This window comes from Pituophis catenifer, unplaced genomic scaffold (assembly GCF_029215685.1).
Source record: "Pituophis catenifer annectens isolate HBS135680 unplaced genomic scaffold, rPitCat1.0.hap2 SCAF_349, whole genome shotgun sequence".
Lineage (NCBI taxonomy): Eukaryota > Metazoa > Chordata > Lepidosauria > Squamata > Colubridae > Pituophis > Pituophis catenifer.
Window position 1 is genome coordinate 1 of NW_027257229.1, and position 14,852 is coordinate 14,852.

Sequence of the window (14,852 nt, forward strand, 5' to 3'; positions counted from 1 at the left end):
GAAGTAAAGTCTAAAAAGGAAGCTGGTCACGAGACTTATAATGCAGAAGATATAAAGCAAGGGATTGAAAGAGAAGTTGTAATGATGCAATACAGGCTTACAGAATTTGCGATCAGAATGAGAGGCTTACAGGAAAATAATAGTGATGACCTAAGAAAAATATCTGCTCAAGTTCTGGCTGGGATCTTAAAGGTTCATCCTGAGGAGGTATCCTATAAAATTGATAAGGCCTATAGAGTAAATTCTTGGATTGCAAAGCAAAGGCAACTGCCTAGAGATGTGGTGATTTACTTTACAGATAAAGAAATAAGAAATGATATTGTGCAAAAATCCTTTAATTCTACTCCACAACTGTATGGGAGAAAAATTTGGATATATAAAGAATTGCCGCCTAAGATGTTAAGAGATAGAAAGAAATTTGGACTTTTGGTGACTGAGCTAAGAAAACAAAATATTTTATTCAGGTGGGATGTTCCAGTGGGTATAATATTGAGATATCAAGGAGTAAGATATCAGTTAAATACTGTTGAAAAAGCGGAATAATTTTACTACAAGGTCCTTAAAAAGCAAAATCAACAAGAGATAGAAATTCAAGAAAAGCAGAAGGAGATGGAAGTAATGAAGAAACAACAAGTTACAGAGGTCTCCACAGATGAGCCGCTTTTGGATTCTCTCTCAGAGGTCTCAGCTGGACTATTTAATATAAGAGAGGCGGTTCCGGATTCTAATGTAATGACTTATCAAGCCACAAACCAGCATGGAAATCAATCAGTTGATATACAATTTATAGAACCAGAAAGATTTAAGCCACAAAAGCAAAACCAACAAGATCAAGTTATAGATCAGCATGAAAACCAAATAGTCGATACACAATCTACAGAAAAGAATTCAGGATGGAGATTCAACCCACAAAAAGTCAAGAAAAGAAGAAGTAGGTCTCACAAAAACAAAAACTTTTAAACTAAACGACAGTGTAATGCCAGTTATTTAAGAGAGGATTGAATATATGAAAAGATAATGGGCAAAGTATTGGTTTATTTTATCCTGAGGAGAGTGACAGACCTCTGCAGTGCTGAACTTTTGGGATGTGAAAAGGGCCTTAAATTGAATGGATTGGAAATATCTTTTTTGTTTTTTGGATTTTTTGATAAATATATTACGTTTATGCTGAGTTACATGGCAAGAAAGTTACTGGATTGGGGCACGCAGAAGATCTGGTTGTTACCCTATTATGGTGGTTGGAATTAATAATCTGGATAAAAGACACCTCTATAGACATTATATGGAATATAAATATAAAGTCACTCGGGTGGTTGTTGTTGTTGTTTTTTTTAATATGAAGATATTTGTTACTGATGGGGGCAGATGGTAATTGAAGATACCGAAAATACTGTTGGAATTAGGATGCGATGTTACCCTAACATGGGTAATGGAGTTTATCATCCAGCTGAAAGACATTACAGAAGATATCATATGGATTACAAGCTTAAAGTCTTTTTAGGATTTTATTTACATAAGGGAATATTTTTCTAGTGGAGTGGGCAGAAGAATAAAGATATTAAGAACAATTATGGTAGTATTGTAGGAAAGTGGGTGGAGACAGGTTAGATTATTGATTGTTTAGTTTAAAGAAAAGGGATATTATGTTTAGATGTGAATATATGTAAAAGATTTGAGTTAAGAGATATAACGATGGGGGGGAAGGAAATGGGTAGCTGAACTGAATAAATGTTAAATTAGGATTTATTATATAGTTTTATAGTGGAAGGTTGCTTTGAAATGTTATATTAATATACATAAAAGATTTGACTTAAGAGATATATGTATGGGGCGTAGTAAAAGGGTAGATTATGAGCAGAAATCGCTAAATTGGGAGATATAATAATATTATTATGTTAAATTAGGAGTTATTAGATAATGTTATAATAGAATGTCACTTTGAAATGTATAGTATAGTATAGTATAAGGGGGATATGATAATTTTATTAGAAAGAAAGGGTCAGCATATGGGGATGGAGTAAGTGGATGGTAAAGTAATATATAATCTGTTATGAATTTGGGTCTTATTATGAAGAAGTCACAGGGGGGGAGGGGGAGGGGGGGGTTAGGGAGGAGGGGGGGAAAAGGGGAAAAATCTGTATTTGAAAAACTTTTTCAATAAAAAAAAAAGATCACATGAAGTATTGGTACTGATTTATAATGCCTTGGCAAGACCACACTTGGAATAGTGCATCCAGTTTTAGTCACCATATTATAAAGAAGATGTAGAGACTCTGGAAAGAGTGCAGAAAAGATGATTAAAGGCCTGGAGACTAAAACATATGAGGAACAGTTGCAGGAAATCAGTATGTCTAGTCTAGTGAAAAGGACGAGGGGTGACATCATAACAATGTACCAATATTTGAGGGGCTGCCACAAAGAAGAGGAGGTCCACCTATTTCCCAAAGTACTTGAAAGCAGGACAAGAATCAAAGGAGAGAAACAACCTAGAACTAAGGAGAAATTTCCTAATGGTGAGGAATAGAACATCTACCCTTCAGAAATTGTGGGTGGTCCATCACTGGAGGCTTTTAAGAAGAGACTGGACAGCCACTTGTCTGGAATAGTATAGATAGATACAGATTAACAGAGTTGGAAGGGACCTTGTAGGTCATCTAGTCCAAGCAGACCCTACAGCATTTCTGACAGATGACGGTCCAGTCTCTTCTTGAAAACTTCCAGTGATGAAGCTCCCACAACTTCTGAAGGCAACTTTATCTCTTTATTTCCAGGTTGAATCTCTCCTTGTTCAGTTTCCATCCATTATTCCTTCTCCGGCCTTTGGGTGCTTTGGAAAACAGCTTGACCCCGTCCTCTCTGTGGCAGCCCTTCAAATATTGGAAGACTGCTATCATGTCTTCCCTGGTCCTTCTCTTCACTAGACCAGCGATGCCCAGTTCCTGCAACCGTTCATTGTATGTTTTAGCCTCCAGTCCCCTAATCCTCTTGGTTGCTCTTCTCTGCACTTTTTCTAGAGTCTCAACATCTTTTTTATAGTGTGGTCACCAAAACTGGATGCAGGATTCTAGGTGTGGTCTTACTAAGGCTTTATAGGGTGGTATTAGTACCTCTCTTGATCTTGATTGTATCCCTCTGTTAATGCAATTTTGTCTTAATAATTATCTGATAATTTATAAAGCAAGTTCAAAAGTTATGGTCTTTGGGAAATGACATCATAGCCATAGATGGTCAGCCATTAGAGCAAGTAACACCTTTCCTTACCTGGGGTTGTTTTCTCTGAGCCTGAATCTTGGCTCCCTCATCATCCAAGGAGCTCAGTTAGAGAAAGGGCAGGAGTGAAAGTGGTGCTTAAATGAAAACCTCACAGCTCTCCAGCTTCCTCAGACCCAATTATTAAAGTATCTGAGGCCCAGTTTTCCCCCATGTTCTTACATCAATCTGATGTTTGGGTCTCCAGAGAGAAACCACCAGCAGAACCAACTCAATCTCAGCCTCTGAGGAGTATCTTTGGGTGGGTAAAAGGACTCCAGCTGCTGCCCTCAGAGCTGATTTGGGAATTTACCCAATTTCTGCTTTGTCTAAATTCAGAAAATATGGGTATTATTGGCATAAAATTTAATCTATGGAAAGTGACAGACTCTGAAAATTGTGGCTGTTGGAACAGAGAAAACTTCAATTAAAGACCAAACTTGGATTATGCAACTGACAAATCTTATTAGGCTTTGAGGTCTGCCTGTTTCTTGTATAACTGGAGAAAGAAGTTAAAAAATTTCCTCCAGAAAGAATCTGGGATAGAGAAGCAAAAAAAGGTGCAGCTATCCTTGAAAATTATAATAGGCCCTTTATTGGAATAGAATACTCCAGTTGGCATTTGCACGTGTTAATCTAATTGTGATAAATTGTAGGGGTGGGATACAGTAATATGATTTACATTTTTATTGTTTTTTAATTTGCTTATTATTTTCCATTATTATGATACAGTCTTGCTCATATTCTGTCTTTAATATTTTAAACAATGTCTGATTAACAAACTATTCTAACATATTCATGAGAACCAGTTGGATTTATTAAAATCTAATATTTTGGACTTGATCTGACCCCAAATATAACACAGCATTCTTCATTGCTTTTTCAGATCAGTCTTAAAACTGGTTCAGAGGCTCTGAGTGACAAAAGTCAATTCCCCTTTTTTTACCGGATGAATCCCAAAGAAGGATTCCACTACCCATCAATTGTCCAGCTGCTCCTCCATTTCAGATGGACCTTCATTGGCCTCTTTGCTTCAGACACAGAGGAGGGAGAGAATTTCATGAGGATTTTTCCTCCTATGCTTGTCAGGAGTGGAATTTGTGTGGTTATATCACAACTGTTCTCAACAACTGGATATACAGTATACCTCAGGGATTCCCTCTCTAAGTGGAGACAAGTCAATGTCTTTGTTCACTTCATAGAATTTGATTCCATTTGGGAGAGAATTCTTCCTTTCCATTTAACATTTATGCGTCTGCCAGGACCCATTGAAGGGAAAGTCTGGATCCTCACAAATTTTGCAGGGTATCCAATGAACAAACGCAGACTTTACAAATACATCCATAGTGTTTGGAACTTTGCTTATCTGGGAAAAGGAAGGCCAATGGATTCTGCCTTTGAACCTTATTTCTTTGTGGAAGAAAAGTTTCAAGATCATTATTTCCGCTGTTCTCTTTCAAATAACGTCTTTTCTGTCAAAGGCCGCAGAAGATGCACCCAGAAAGCCCCACTGGAGACCGAGTGGAAAAGGAACAGGCTCCGGGCGCCAAATGAGTATCAATATTACAGTCTCATGAAGACTCTGGCCCAGGCCTTGAATGCCGCTTATTCCTCCAGATGGAGGAGGAGAAGGAAGGAGGGAGAAAAGACTTTGGGGTCTCCAAGGCTGCAGCCATGGCAGGTATGGGGATCCCGATATGGATCCATTAATCTTTGATCCTTTGGAGGAGGAATCCAGAGGAGAAGGAGGGGAACCAACTCAACAGATCTGTCCAATTCAATTACTCAGGGAATAATGGTTCCAAAGAGTAGATACCATGGCATTTTAATAGTAAACTCTGTTGATTTGAAAAGGCTGTATTCTTTCTTAAATGAATTCCTGTATTTGTGGGTTTGTGATGAGCATGGTGGAATTTCCCCTTTGTTCCGTCCCCACTGCAGGTGGGTCTGTGTGCAGCTCAACAGGCAGCTAAACCCCCCTATTCTCCTCCAGTGAAAGGGAGCCTGGGGTGGATCTGGGTGTTTCATTGGGAGAAAAGGGCACGGAGAAACTGAGGAGATGCAAAGAGTGAGAATCAAAGATAAATAGGAGATAGGCAGCATTAACTAACAGCCAACAAAGAAGCAGCTGGAACCTCTCCAGGGATGCTCCGTGTGAGGGACGGAGGCCTCTGGATGACCATGTGTCTCGGTCAAACTGGCTGCTTCCGTCTCCTCCAAAGGCTGAGAGAAAAGGGAGTCTGGCTTCAGACCATACAGTTAGGCTTATCTGCCCCCGGCCACTAGGAGGGGCTAGAGCAACAACAGCACAATAGATACATGTTGTGGCATGACAACCTTTATAAATTTGAAGGGGACCCTGAGACCATCTAGCCCAACCCCTCCTCTCTTCAGGAATCCCAGTTAAAGCTTCTCTGACTGATGGCTGCTCAGTCTTTGCATTCAGACAATCCATGAAGAGGAGACTGAACTTCTCTGCTTAACTGGCTCAGCTCTAAAACAACTCAAACTTTTATCATATTTTTTTTCTTTCATTCAGCTAAAATCTCCTCTCTTGTAACTGAATGCATATTTGCATGACTGACACTCTGGAATAATAGTGAGCAGATCTTACACTTGTGTGTAACCTGTGTCAGTGATTGGAAGAGGGCTGCATCCTCCCTTCTCCAAACGAGAGATTGTGTCAGTTGGAAAAGGGGCTCCCAGACTCCTCCTGATCTTCAGCTCTTCTCCTTGTTCTCTTTCCTCAAGGCTAAGAGCAGCTCCTTTGAACTCTTCCTTGGCTTATTCCTCCTTCTCTGAAGTTCACACATAGATTTTCTGCAAATTCTCCTCCAAGCGTGGTGCCTGCAAGGGGACCTGGTCCTTGAGTTGGGGTCTCCCCTAACCAGAACGTTCACTTCCTGAGATTCTTATGGCTACATTTGCCTTCTTTCCACGAACATCTCCCTGCTGACTCAGATTCTCTTTCCAGTTAACTATGATTTTGAGATCATTTCCACAAACATAAATATCAAGTTTGGTATCCCTCATCTTTCTTCCAGTCCCTCATTCGTGTTCTTATAGGAGACTCTATTGTTAGTCAAGTCCTAGTAGCTAAAAATCAGATATTTTTCTACTGCTTTTTACTTACACACCCTTCTCTGTGTGCTAATGATAAATATTGTTTCTGGAAACTTGATAATCCTCTCATTAAATTTTATTTTATTCAAAAAGGTAAACTACAAACTTCAAAAAATAAAACTATTACAAAGACAAAACAAAATTAGATGAAACATTTTTTTAAAAAATTGTGCATTAAAGACAGATAAAACCACATACGCATATATTGTTCCCCAGTTGAATGCTGACAGATGTACATTTCTCTCCCTTTGCAAAATAGGCCCACAATTATAATCTTCTACCGATATATTTGCAACCACTTGACTTGTCATCTGTCTGCTGTATATAAAAAATGTTGTTAACAGGTAATCCAAAAATAAATAAATAAATAAATGTCAAAACTTCAAAACTGTCTGTTATCTTCTATTCTATTTAACTCTCAGACAATTTGCAGGGGCTTCTTATCTACCACAGACCACCACAATCATTATCTCTGATCCATCCTGAATCTGTTCATGATTCAATATCTTTGTTTGATTCTTAATAATACTTCATTTCCTTAAAACTTTAATTAGGATCTTTCCCAGCAACTGCTTTTCATTCCCCAAAGTCACAGGACCTCCTGTAAATTGAAACACAATGACTCTTAAGATTTGTTTTCCAGTTAAATATGACACGTCCATTCCCCAATCTCCCTCAATCTTCTTGAAAGAATCCATTTCTTCAGTCATCCGTTCTGTCCACTTTGAGTCTTCAGGGTCCATGGCCGCTCCAGCCATCTCCAAGCAGCCTCCCTTCAAACCAGACTCCTCCTTCAGGGATGCCAGCAGCAAATTCAGTTCCAGTCCATCCATCCAATCCATTCAATTCAACAATTGTTGCTTGCTTCTGATTATCATCTTTAAGTTGATTTAAAACCATTGTTATTTTATCAAACTTTTAAAATGATGTTTCAAATAAGGTTTTTAAATAGAAAAACCTTATATTCTTTAAATTAAATAACATCAAATTAGCTTACTCTAGGATCTACATCTTAGATCAAATCTTGCATGAAGGGGATTTATCTACTTGACCGTATTAATGATAACCTAGAAAAATTGATGTCCAATAGCAAAAAGTTATCCCTAACCTTCAATCCCTGGCCCATTAATTGAAGTATATAAAGGTTTCCCCTACGCTCTTGTATGGAGCAGAAGTTTGGGATTTTTACTCAACCACAGTACGAGAACAAACACAGTCCCAGCACCTGAGCTGTATTGTGGGTGTAGATCTAAGGACATCTGCTGCAGCAGTTAGAGCTGAATTGGGAATGTATACAATTCATCCACTATCCAAGATCAAAGCATTTAACCACTGGCACAAAGTCAATGAAATGGAGACTGCTAGACTCCCCAAGTTATGCTTACTAGAGCAGATAAACTCACAATCACAAACCTCTTGGATCACTAAACTGATTAATTTTGGAAGTAGTTGTGGCCTTCCTGTCTCTTGCTTAACAGGAGAACAATTCAAAAAAACAGCTGCCCAAAGAATTAAGGATATAGAAGCGCAAAATGACATGGCTATTCTTAGTAAGGTGGGTAAGTTGAAATGGCTGAGCAAATACAAACCTACTTTTCAACTAGACAACTATTTAAAGTTACAACTGCCAAAAAAATCTTAGGGAGAGATTTACGTGAGGGAGATTCAAACAGCTGGACACAATGGTCAGATATGGGAGATTCCACTCTAGACCTTATAATGGACGTCTCTGCATTTGCAGAGTGGCAGAGGGAGAAGACCTGGCTCACATCCTATTTGATAGCTGCCTGCATAAGAGGGTGAGAGGCAGGTACCTTGGTCCATAGACCAAAGGAAGGACCCATTGGGAATCCCATATCAAAACGACTCACCTTATCTGCAGCCAGAATTTGAAAACAACATTTAATACAGCTCAGTACTTGAGCAAAATGGCTCGGTTGAGATCGGCATTTGTGGGACTGATTGGGGTAGATTGAAGGGGTGATATTGAAATATGAGTTTATCCTATTTTATTTATCCATATATTATTGTATTCTATTCCAATCTCATTTTAAATTGTTTTTATCGGATTTTAGTAATAATTTGTGTTTGGAACTCTGAACTTTGATTTGGCCCATGGACTAATCAATCAAGTAAACAAACATAACCTTCAGGTGTCGTAGGAAAAATTTAAAAAGATTAAAAATATTTGAGTATCTCTTTGAAGACAGTTTTTATCCACTTAATTATCATACCATCCGCCCCTCAGTTTTCTAATCACATCACACAATTGTTTCTGAGTCCTTTACTGAAATCCAGTGATATCAGCAGAGTTCCCATAATCTATTTAGGAAGTGCAATGATCTGTGAGAATGACTTTTGGGATGAGGAGAAGAGAGGCTGCCTAGGGAAGCATCAGAGAAGAGGGGAGAATCCAGGGGTGAAATTCACTTACCTTCCCTACCGGTTCGCAAATGTGTGCGCACTACCACAGAGCCCCCATCAGAGCCTCCCCCAGACTCCAGGACTGGCCCATGTCCCCCCCCCAACTTCCTCACTGTCTGAATCTGCTGCCAGCTCCACTGGCCTCTGGTGGGCCACAACAGCTATACGGATTCTTCCTTCGGCTTCTGTCAATCCTGTCTCCAGGCGCAGAAGTGCATTTGAGACACAACGTGGCATATGGAGAATTGATCTGGTCTTGGACTGAACTACTTCTAATGATGTAAAACATGAAACTGACGGTCCGAGCAACGTCCCATAAAGGAGCTGTGCTAGCGACTTGGGCACAAAAAGCTGAATAGCAGCAGGGACATAGTAGCCTCCCTTTGTGCGGAAACAATGAAGAATGGTGCTGGCTGATCTTTGGCCCAGGGCAGCTGCATGTTTCTTGAACCCTTGGCCTGAATGGCAACCCCCAGGGATTTGAAGGTGCTTCCCTGCTCTATTTTGTGGCCATTTAGATACCATGAATAAAGTTTTGGCCTTTTTGATCTTTGTTTTCTCATCATTTATGTCCAGTTTATTGTAATTGCAGTGCTGGAGAAGGGCTCGCAAGGCTCTTTTCAGGCCTTCTGGTGTCCTGGAGAGGATCACAGGGGCATCTGCATAGAGCAGGAGGGCGATGCTTCGGTCACCTACTTTTTTTGGGGGGTGGTGATTTGGTTTGTTTAGCCATTTTACCATGCCAGTTATGTAAAAGTTGAAAAGCAGGGGGGCCAAAATGCCCCCGTTTAACCCCCTTTTGAGTTTTAACTGACTTCGAGAGGGACCCCTGCATATCACACCTCACCTTGAGGGATGGTTTAGTATGTAGGGCAGGTAAGAGATGAAGAAGCCTGTGGTCAATTGAGGCAGCTCCCAGCTTCTCCCATAGCTTAGTCCTGGGAACCGTATCAAAGGCTGCCTTGAGATCTATAAAGCAGGTGTAGAATGATGCAGGTCTATTTGATATGTATTTTTCAATCAGTTGATGAAGAAGTAAGCACTGATCGGTAGTGCCTCTCCCCTCTCTAAACCCGGCTCCCTCTTCAGCGATCAAATTCTCAAGAGCCAGCCACTCTCCATCTGGAGGTGTTTTCCATCAGGATGACTAGGGAGAAGATTAGCCTGACAACTTTCTTCTTGATCAACCCATGCTTTCTGGGAATCAACCTCTTGTTTTCAAAGAGTTTATGAATCATCTTTTATTCCCTCTCTTCATTTTATTTGTCATCTGCTCTAGAATGTTCCCTATAATTGACCAATTGTGTCAATGATATTTTCTCTATGCTTTGTCAGTATATGATGGACAAATTTTTCTCAAACCTTTTCATTCACTTATGAACGTAATGGCAGTATTTGTATCCTATTTAACCTTATTTGGAGATTAGACAATTGTGGAAGAAAGATTCAATGTGGCATAAGAAAAAAGTTCTCTGTTTTTCAAATTCCTGGATCTTCCCATTCTAGTTTCATCTCTTTCTGGAGAAGAACGAGTTTTGCAATATTTCCTACTTTAAACTGTACTTGGACCAAAATGGAGAGATAACAGCAGATCTGGGCATTCGGGGCTTCTTGGTTCTCCCCAAAGAGGATGCCAGGAGAGAGACTCTGGCGTATTCTCTAAGACAGAGATTTATTATCAGAGAAGGTGTTCTTTCACGGCTAAAGTTGCTCAATAAGGTGGGAGAAATTTTGGTGTCTTTTCTCTGTTTTCCAAAGCCTGAGGTCCCATTTCAAGTGGGCAAAGCAGGGGTGAAATGGTACTACCTCACTCTGGTTTAGGCAAACTGGTAGTAATAAAAACTATCAGTTCGGCCGAACTGGTAGTAAAAATACTTTTAAAAGGTAAAAAAGGTTCCAACAATCGCGCAGCACAGCTGTGATCATTGGAACCTTTTTAAAAAAAAATTTATAGCATTTTTTTACTACCTATTTGCCCGAACCGGTATTTTAAAAAATGCTTTAAAAAAGTAAAAAAAAGAAGTTGGCCAAGCCCACCCAGTCACAGGACCCCACCAAGCCACGCCTACCAAGCCACGCCCACAGAATTTTACATTTCACCATATTTTCAAAGACAGAGATTTACTATCAAACAAGATGCTCTTTCACAAATAAAGTTGCTCAATAAGGTGAGAGAAATTTTGGTGTCTTTTCTCTGTTTTCCAAAGCCTGAGGTCCCATTTCCAGTGGGCAAAGCCCAGAGTCTCCAGGGTGGTCAGCCTCCCATGCCAGGTGGTGTCATCTCATGGAAGCTCTTCAAGAGACGGGACCTAAGTGATATGGCTTTGCCACGTTTTATGGAAACCTTTTAAGATCTTACTGGTCAGAGGTTTCTTTCTTCATCACAGTTTTACTCTACATTAAAAAACCTAATGGAATAAAAGCTTCCTAAAATTTTTACAGTAAATTTTGTTCTCAGTTTTAAGATGAATATATCATCATACTTAAATCTTTTCTCAATTCCACCCCTCTTGACTTTATTAAGTAGAAAAGTACTTTATTGTAATGTTAAATTCCAAAAGCGAAAGGGAGGAACTAAATGAAGAATCTGCCAGTTGTTTTACCTCCTGCATCTGTTTAGAAGTAGTCAGAGATTTCATACTTACCTCAGTGAAGACCAGAGGCTACTTGTCTCCCTCCATTTCTCCCTCCATTTTCCATGGACGGAGATATATATATTCTTACTTTTCGTAGGTTTTATGTGTGTTTTTTCTTTTAGCCAGTTTTTTTCTTCGTAACCAGGATATTTATATATTCTTTCTTTTTCATATATATATGCAGGCAGCCCAGGTTCGAATCCAAGTAAGGGAAATAGATCTATACCAGTCTCCCTTTATTTCTTTATCAGTAAAATATATTTGGTATAAAAATGGTTTGTTGTGGATGCAACTGCTTGAGGGCTCCTGGGTTGCAGCTGAAAGGCAAAAGAGAGCAGAATGCTCTCTCCCACATGTTGGAGTAGACCAGGTGTCTCGGTAAAACACTTAATCTTTCCCCTGGCTCAGGCTGATGAAGGGAGGAGAACTTGTGGCTCAGTGGGTAATACAACTGCCTAACATGCAGGCAGCCCAGGTTCGAATCCAAGTAAGGGTAAGGCTGGCTGATGAGAGCTAAGAAGCTTGAAATAGATCTATACCAGTCTCCCTTTATTTCTTTATCAGTAAAATATAGTCGCTGCATCTGTTTAGAAGTAGTCAGAAGTGTTGTATTTACCTCACTGAAGACCAGAAACTACTTGTCTTCTTCCATTTCTCCCTCCATTTTCCATGGACAGAGAGTCCTAACATCTTTTCTTTGGCATTCCTTTTCTTCTGCTCAGTCCCTGCCTCAGTCCAAATGTGTGGAAAGTTGTCATCCTGGATTTGTCAAGAGGGCTCGAGAAGGAGAGCCAGTTTGCTGCTATGACTGCGTTCCTTGTCCGGAGGGCACCTTCTCCACTCAGGAAGGTGGGTCACACTGAGGAAAATGGGAGACTTTGTGGAACTGGATCCATCCAGAGAATTTTCATTAAAGTGCAAGTTAAAAGACAGATTGAAGCTCACATGGGTTTTTATTTTTAACCTGCACAATTTCTTATCTAAAAGGAAGTAAATCAAAAAGATTTGGAAGGAGGGGCTGGGAAAGAGATGGGAGGAGGGGTTGGCAGACTGGGCAAGCTTTACTAACAACAGAGGAAATACCTCTTCTGCTTTTTAGTTTGGATATGTGCTGCTAAATTTATCTTTCTAGGAACATCTGAGTTCTTTGAAATTTTATGAATTGTTTTAGGTCCACTTTCTGAAAGACCTTGCAATCCACTGTATATTGGATCCACCTCTTGAGGATCATTGAAAAGTTGTCACAGGTCCATAATGTGGTGCTGTGGATAATTATGGGGGGAACTCATTACACAAATAGTCTGCCAGTCATGTAGATCGATCGATCAATCGATCAATCAATCAATCAATCAATCAGAATAGAATAGAATAGAATAGAATAGAATAGAATAGAATAGAATAGAATAGAATAGAATAGAATAGAGCTGGAAGGGACTTTGGAGTCTTTTAATCCACCCCCTATACCCTATACCATTTCAGACAAGTGACTGTCCAGTCTCTTCTTAAAAACCTCCAATGTTGAAGCACCCACAACTTCTGGAGGCCAGCTGTTCCACTAGTTAATTGTTGTCATTGTTAGTAAGTTTCTCCTTAATTCCATATGGCTTCCAGATGTTACAGGATACTGTAGGTATCCTCCAAGTCCATGATATTAATTGCCATGTGGCAGGATTCAGGATGTTTGCCTAAAACGATTATTTGATTCATTATTAACCTCTAATAATATAGGTTGTTATGAAGATTCTACGCATTACACAGGAAATAATTAATATCCTATGTCTTCCCTCACCTTCATATACTTAGCTATATTTTTTAAAAAAAATATCCTTCTTATGATCTTTTTAATGAAATAGCTAAGAAATACTTCTTGGAATATGCCCATGGTAACAGCTGTCATCCAAAAAGGGTATTTCTTGAAATGTAAAAAAAACCCAGTATATTAAAGAAATATTGCTTTTTTGCTTTCTCAGATACAGAAAAATGCACCAAGTGTCCAGACGATAAATATCCAAATGAGGCCAGAGTCCAATGTATGTCGAAAGTTATAACTTTCTTGTCTTATGAAGAATATCTGGGCATCATTCTGGTCTCTTTTGCTCTACTTTTCTTCCTAACCACAGATCTTGTTTTAATCATCTTCACTAAATACAGAGAAACTCCCCTTGTCAAAGCCAACAACCGGGACCTCTCCTACATCCTCTTGGTCTCCCTCCTGCTTTCCTTCTTGTCTTCTTCTCTCTTCATTGGTCAACCAAGGAAAACCACCTGCCTTCTCCGACAAACAGTTTTCAGCCTCATCTTCTCTGTGGCCATTTCTTCTCTCTTGGCCAAAACCATCACGGTGGTGTTGGCCTTCCTGGCCACAAAACCAGGAAACCGAGTGAAGAGATGGTTGGGGAAGAGCTTGGCCAACTCCATCATCCTTTCTTCTTCTGCTGTCCAAATTCTCATCTGCTCCATCTGGCTGGGAGTTTCTCCCCCCTTCCCTGACTCTGACCTCCACTCCCAGCCTGGAGAGATCATCCTGCAATGCAACGAAGGGGCCGTTGTCATGTTCTACGTCACCCTCAGCTACATGGGCTTCCTGGCTGCCATCTGCTTCACGGTGGCTTTCCTGGCCAGGAACCTGCCTGGGGCCTTCAACGAAGCCAAGCTGATCACCTTCAGCATGCTGGTCTTCTGCAGTGTCTGGGTGACTTTTGTGCCCACCTACCTGAGCACCAAAGGGAAATACATGGTGGCTGTGCAGGTCTTCTCCATCCTGGCCTCCAGTGCTGGTCTGCTGGGCTGCATCTTCATCCCCAAGTGCTACATTATCCTTCTGAGGCCAGACCTCAACACAAAGGAGCAGCTCACAGCCAGATCAAATGTAAAAACATGAGATATAACACCATTGTGATATTGGAAGAATTGGTAATTGTTCTTTTATTTGAAAGGAAATATTAATTATTTCCATTCCATAGTATGCAGGAAAAGAAAAAAATATCAGTTTCAAAATGGGAAACTGTTGAACGATTGGAATTCTTTCTTTCTTTTCAGCTCAATAAATTTTGTTAAAGAGAACTCTGTGAAAGTCATTCAGAGGAATTTGCTGTTCAGCAACAGCTACTAAATATGACACCTTATAAAAAATATGAGCACTTCAGTGGTGGGTTCCTCCCGGTTTGATCCGGTTGGGCCGAGCCGGTAGCGGTGATGATATGACGTCACTGAACCGGTTCTCCCCTCCCCCGCCCTCTCACCCCCCCACCCCCGCAGGTTATTCTTAGCTTTTATTTGGTCCCACCCCCAACCTATTGCTGCCTCCTGAGTTCCAGCTGATGACTAGAGGGAAAAAAACTGTTTAAACTCTTGCCGCGGGGCTTCAAAGGGCCGTCCTACAGCTGATCAGTGTTAAAAGCAAACAAATGAGTCGGGTCG

The 14,852-nt window shown here is 40.2% G+C and overlaps 1 protein-coding gene across 1 annotated transcript; it reads left to right on the plus strand.

The window, feature by feature from the left end:
* The first annotated feature begins 4,138 nt into the window (after nucleotides 1-4,138).
* LOC139326920 (vomeronasal type-2 receptor 26-like) lies at nucleotides 4,139-14,313 on the plus strand. The gene is made up of 4 exons (XM_070956656.1): nucleotides 4,139-4,930; nucleotides 10,303-10,515; nucleotides 12,155-12,281; nucleotides 13,403-14,313. The coding sequence occupies exons 1-4, from the start codon at nucleotides 4,199-4,201 to the stop codon at nucleotides 14,311-14,313; spliced, it is 1,983 nt and encodes a 660-aa protein (XP_070812757.1). The 5' UTR covers nucleotides 4,139-4,198.
* The last annotated feature ends 539 nt before the right edge of the window (nucleotides 14,314-14,852 follow it).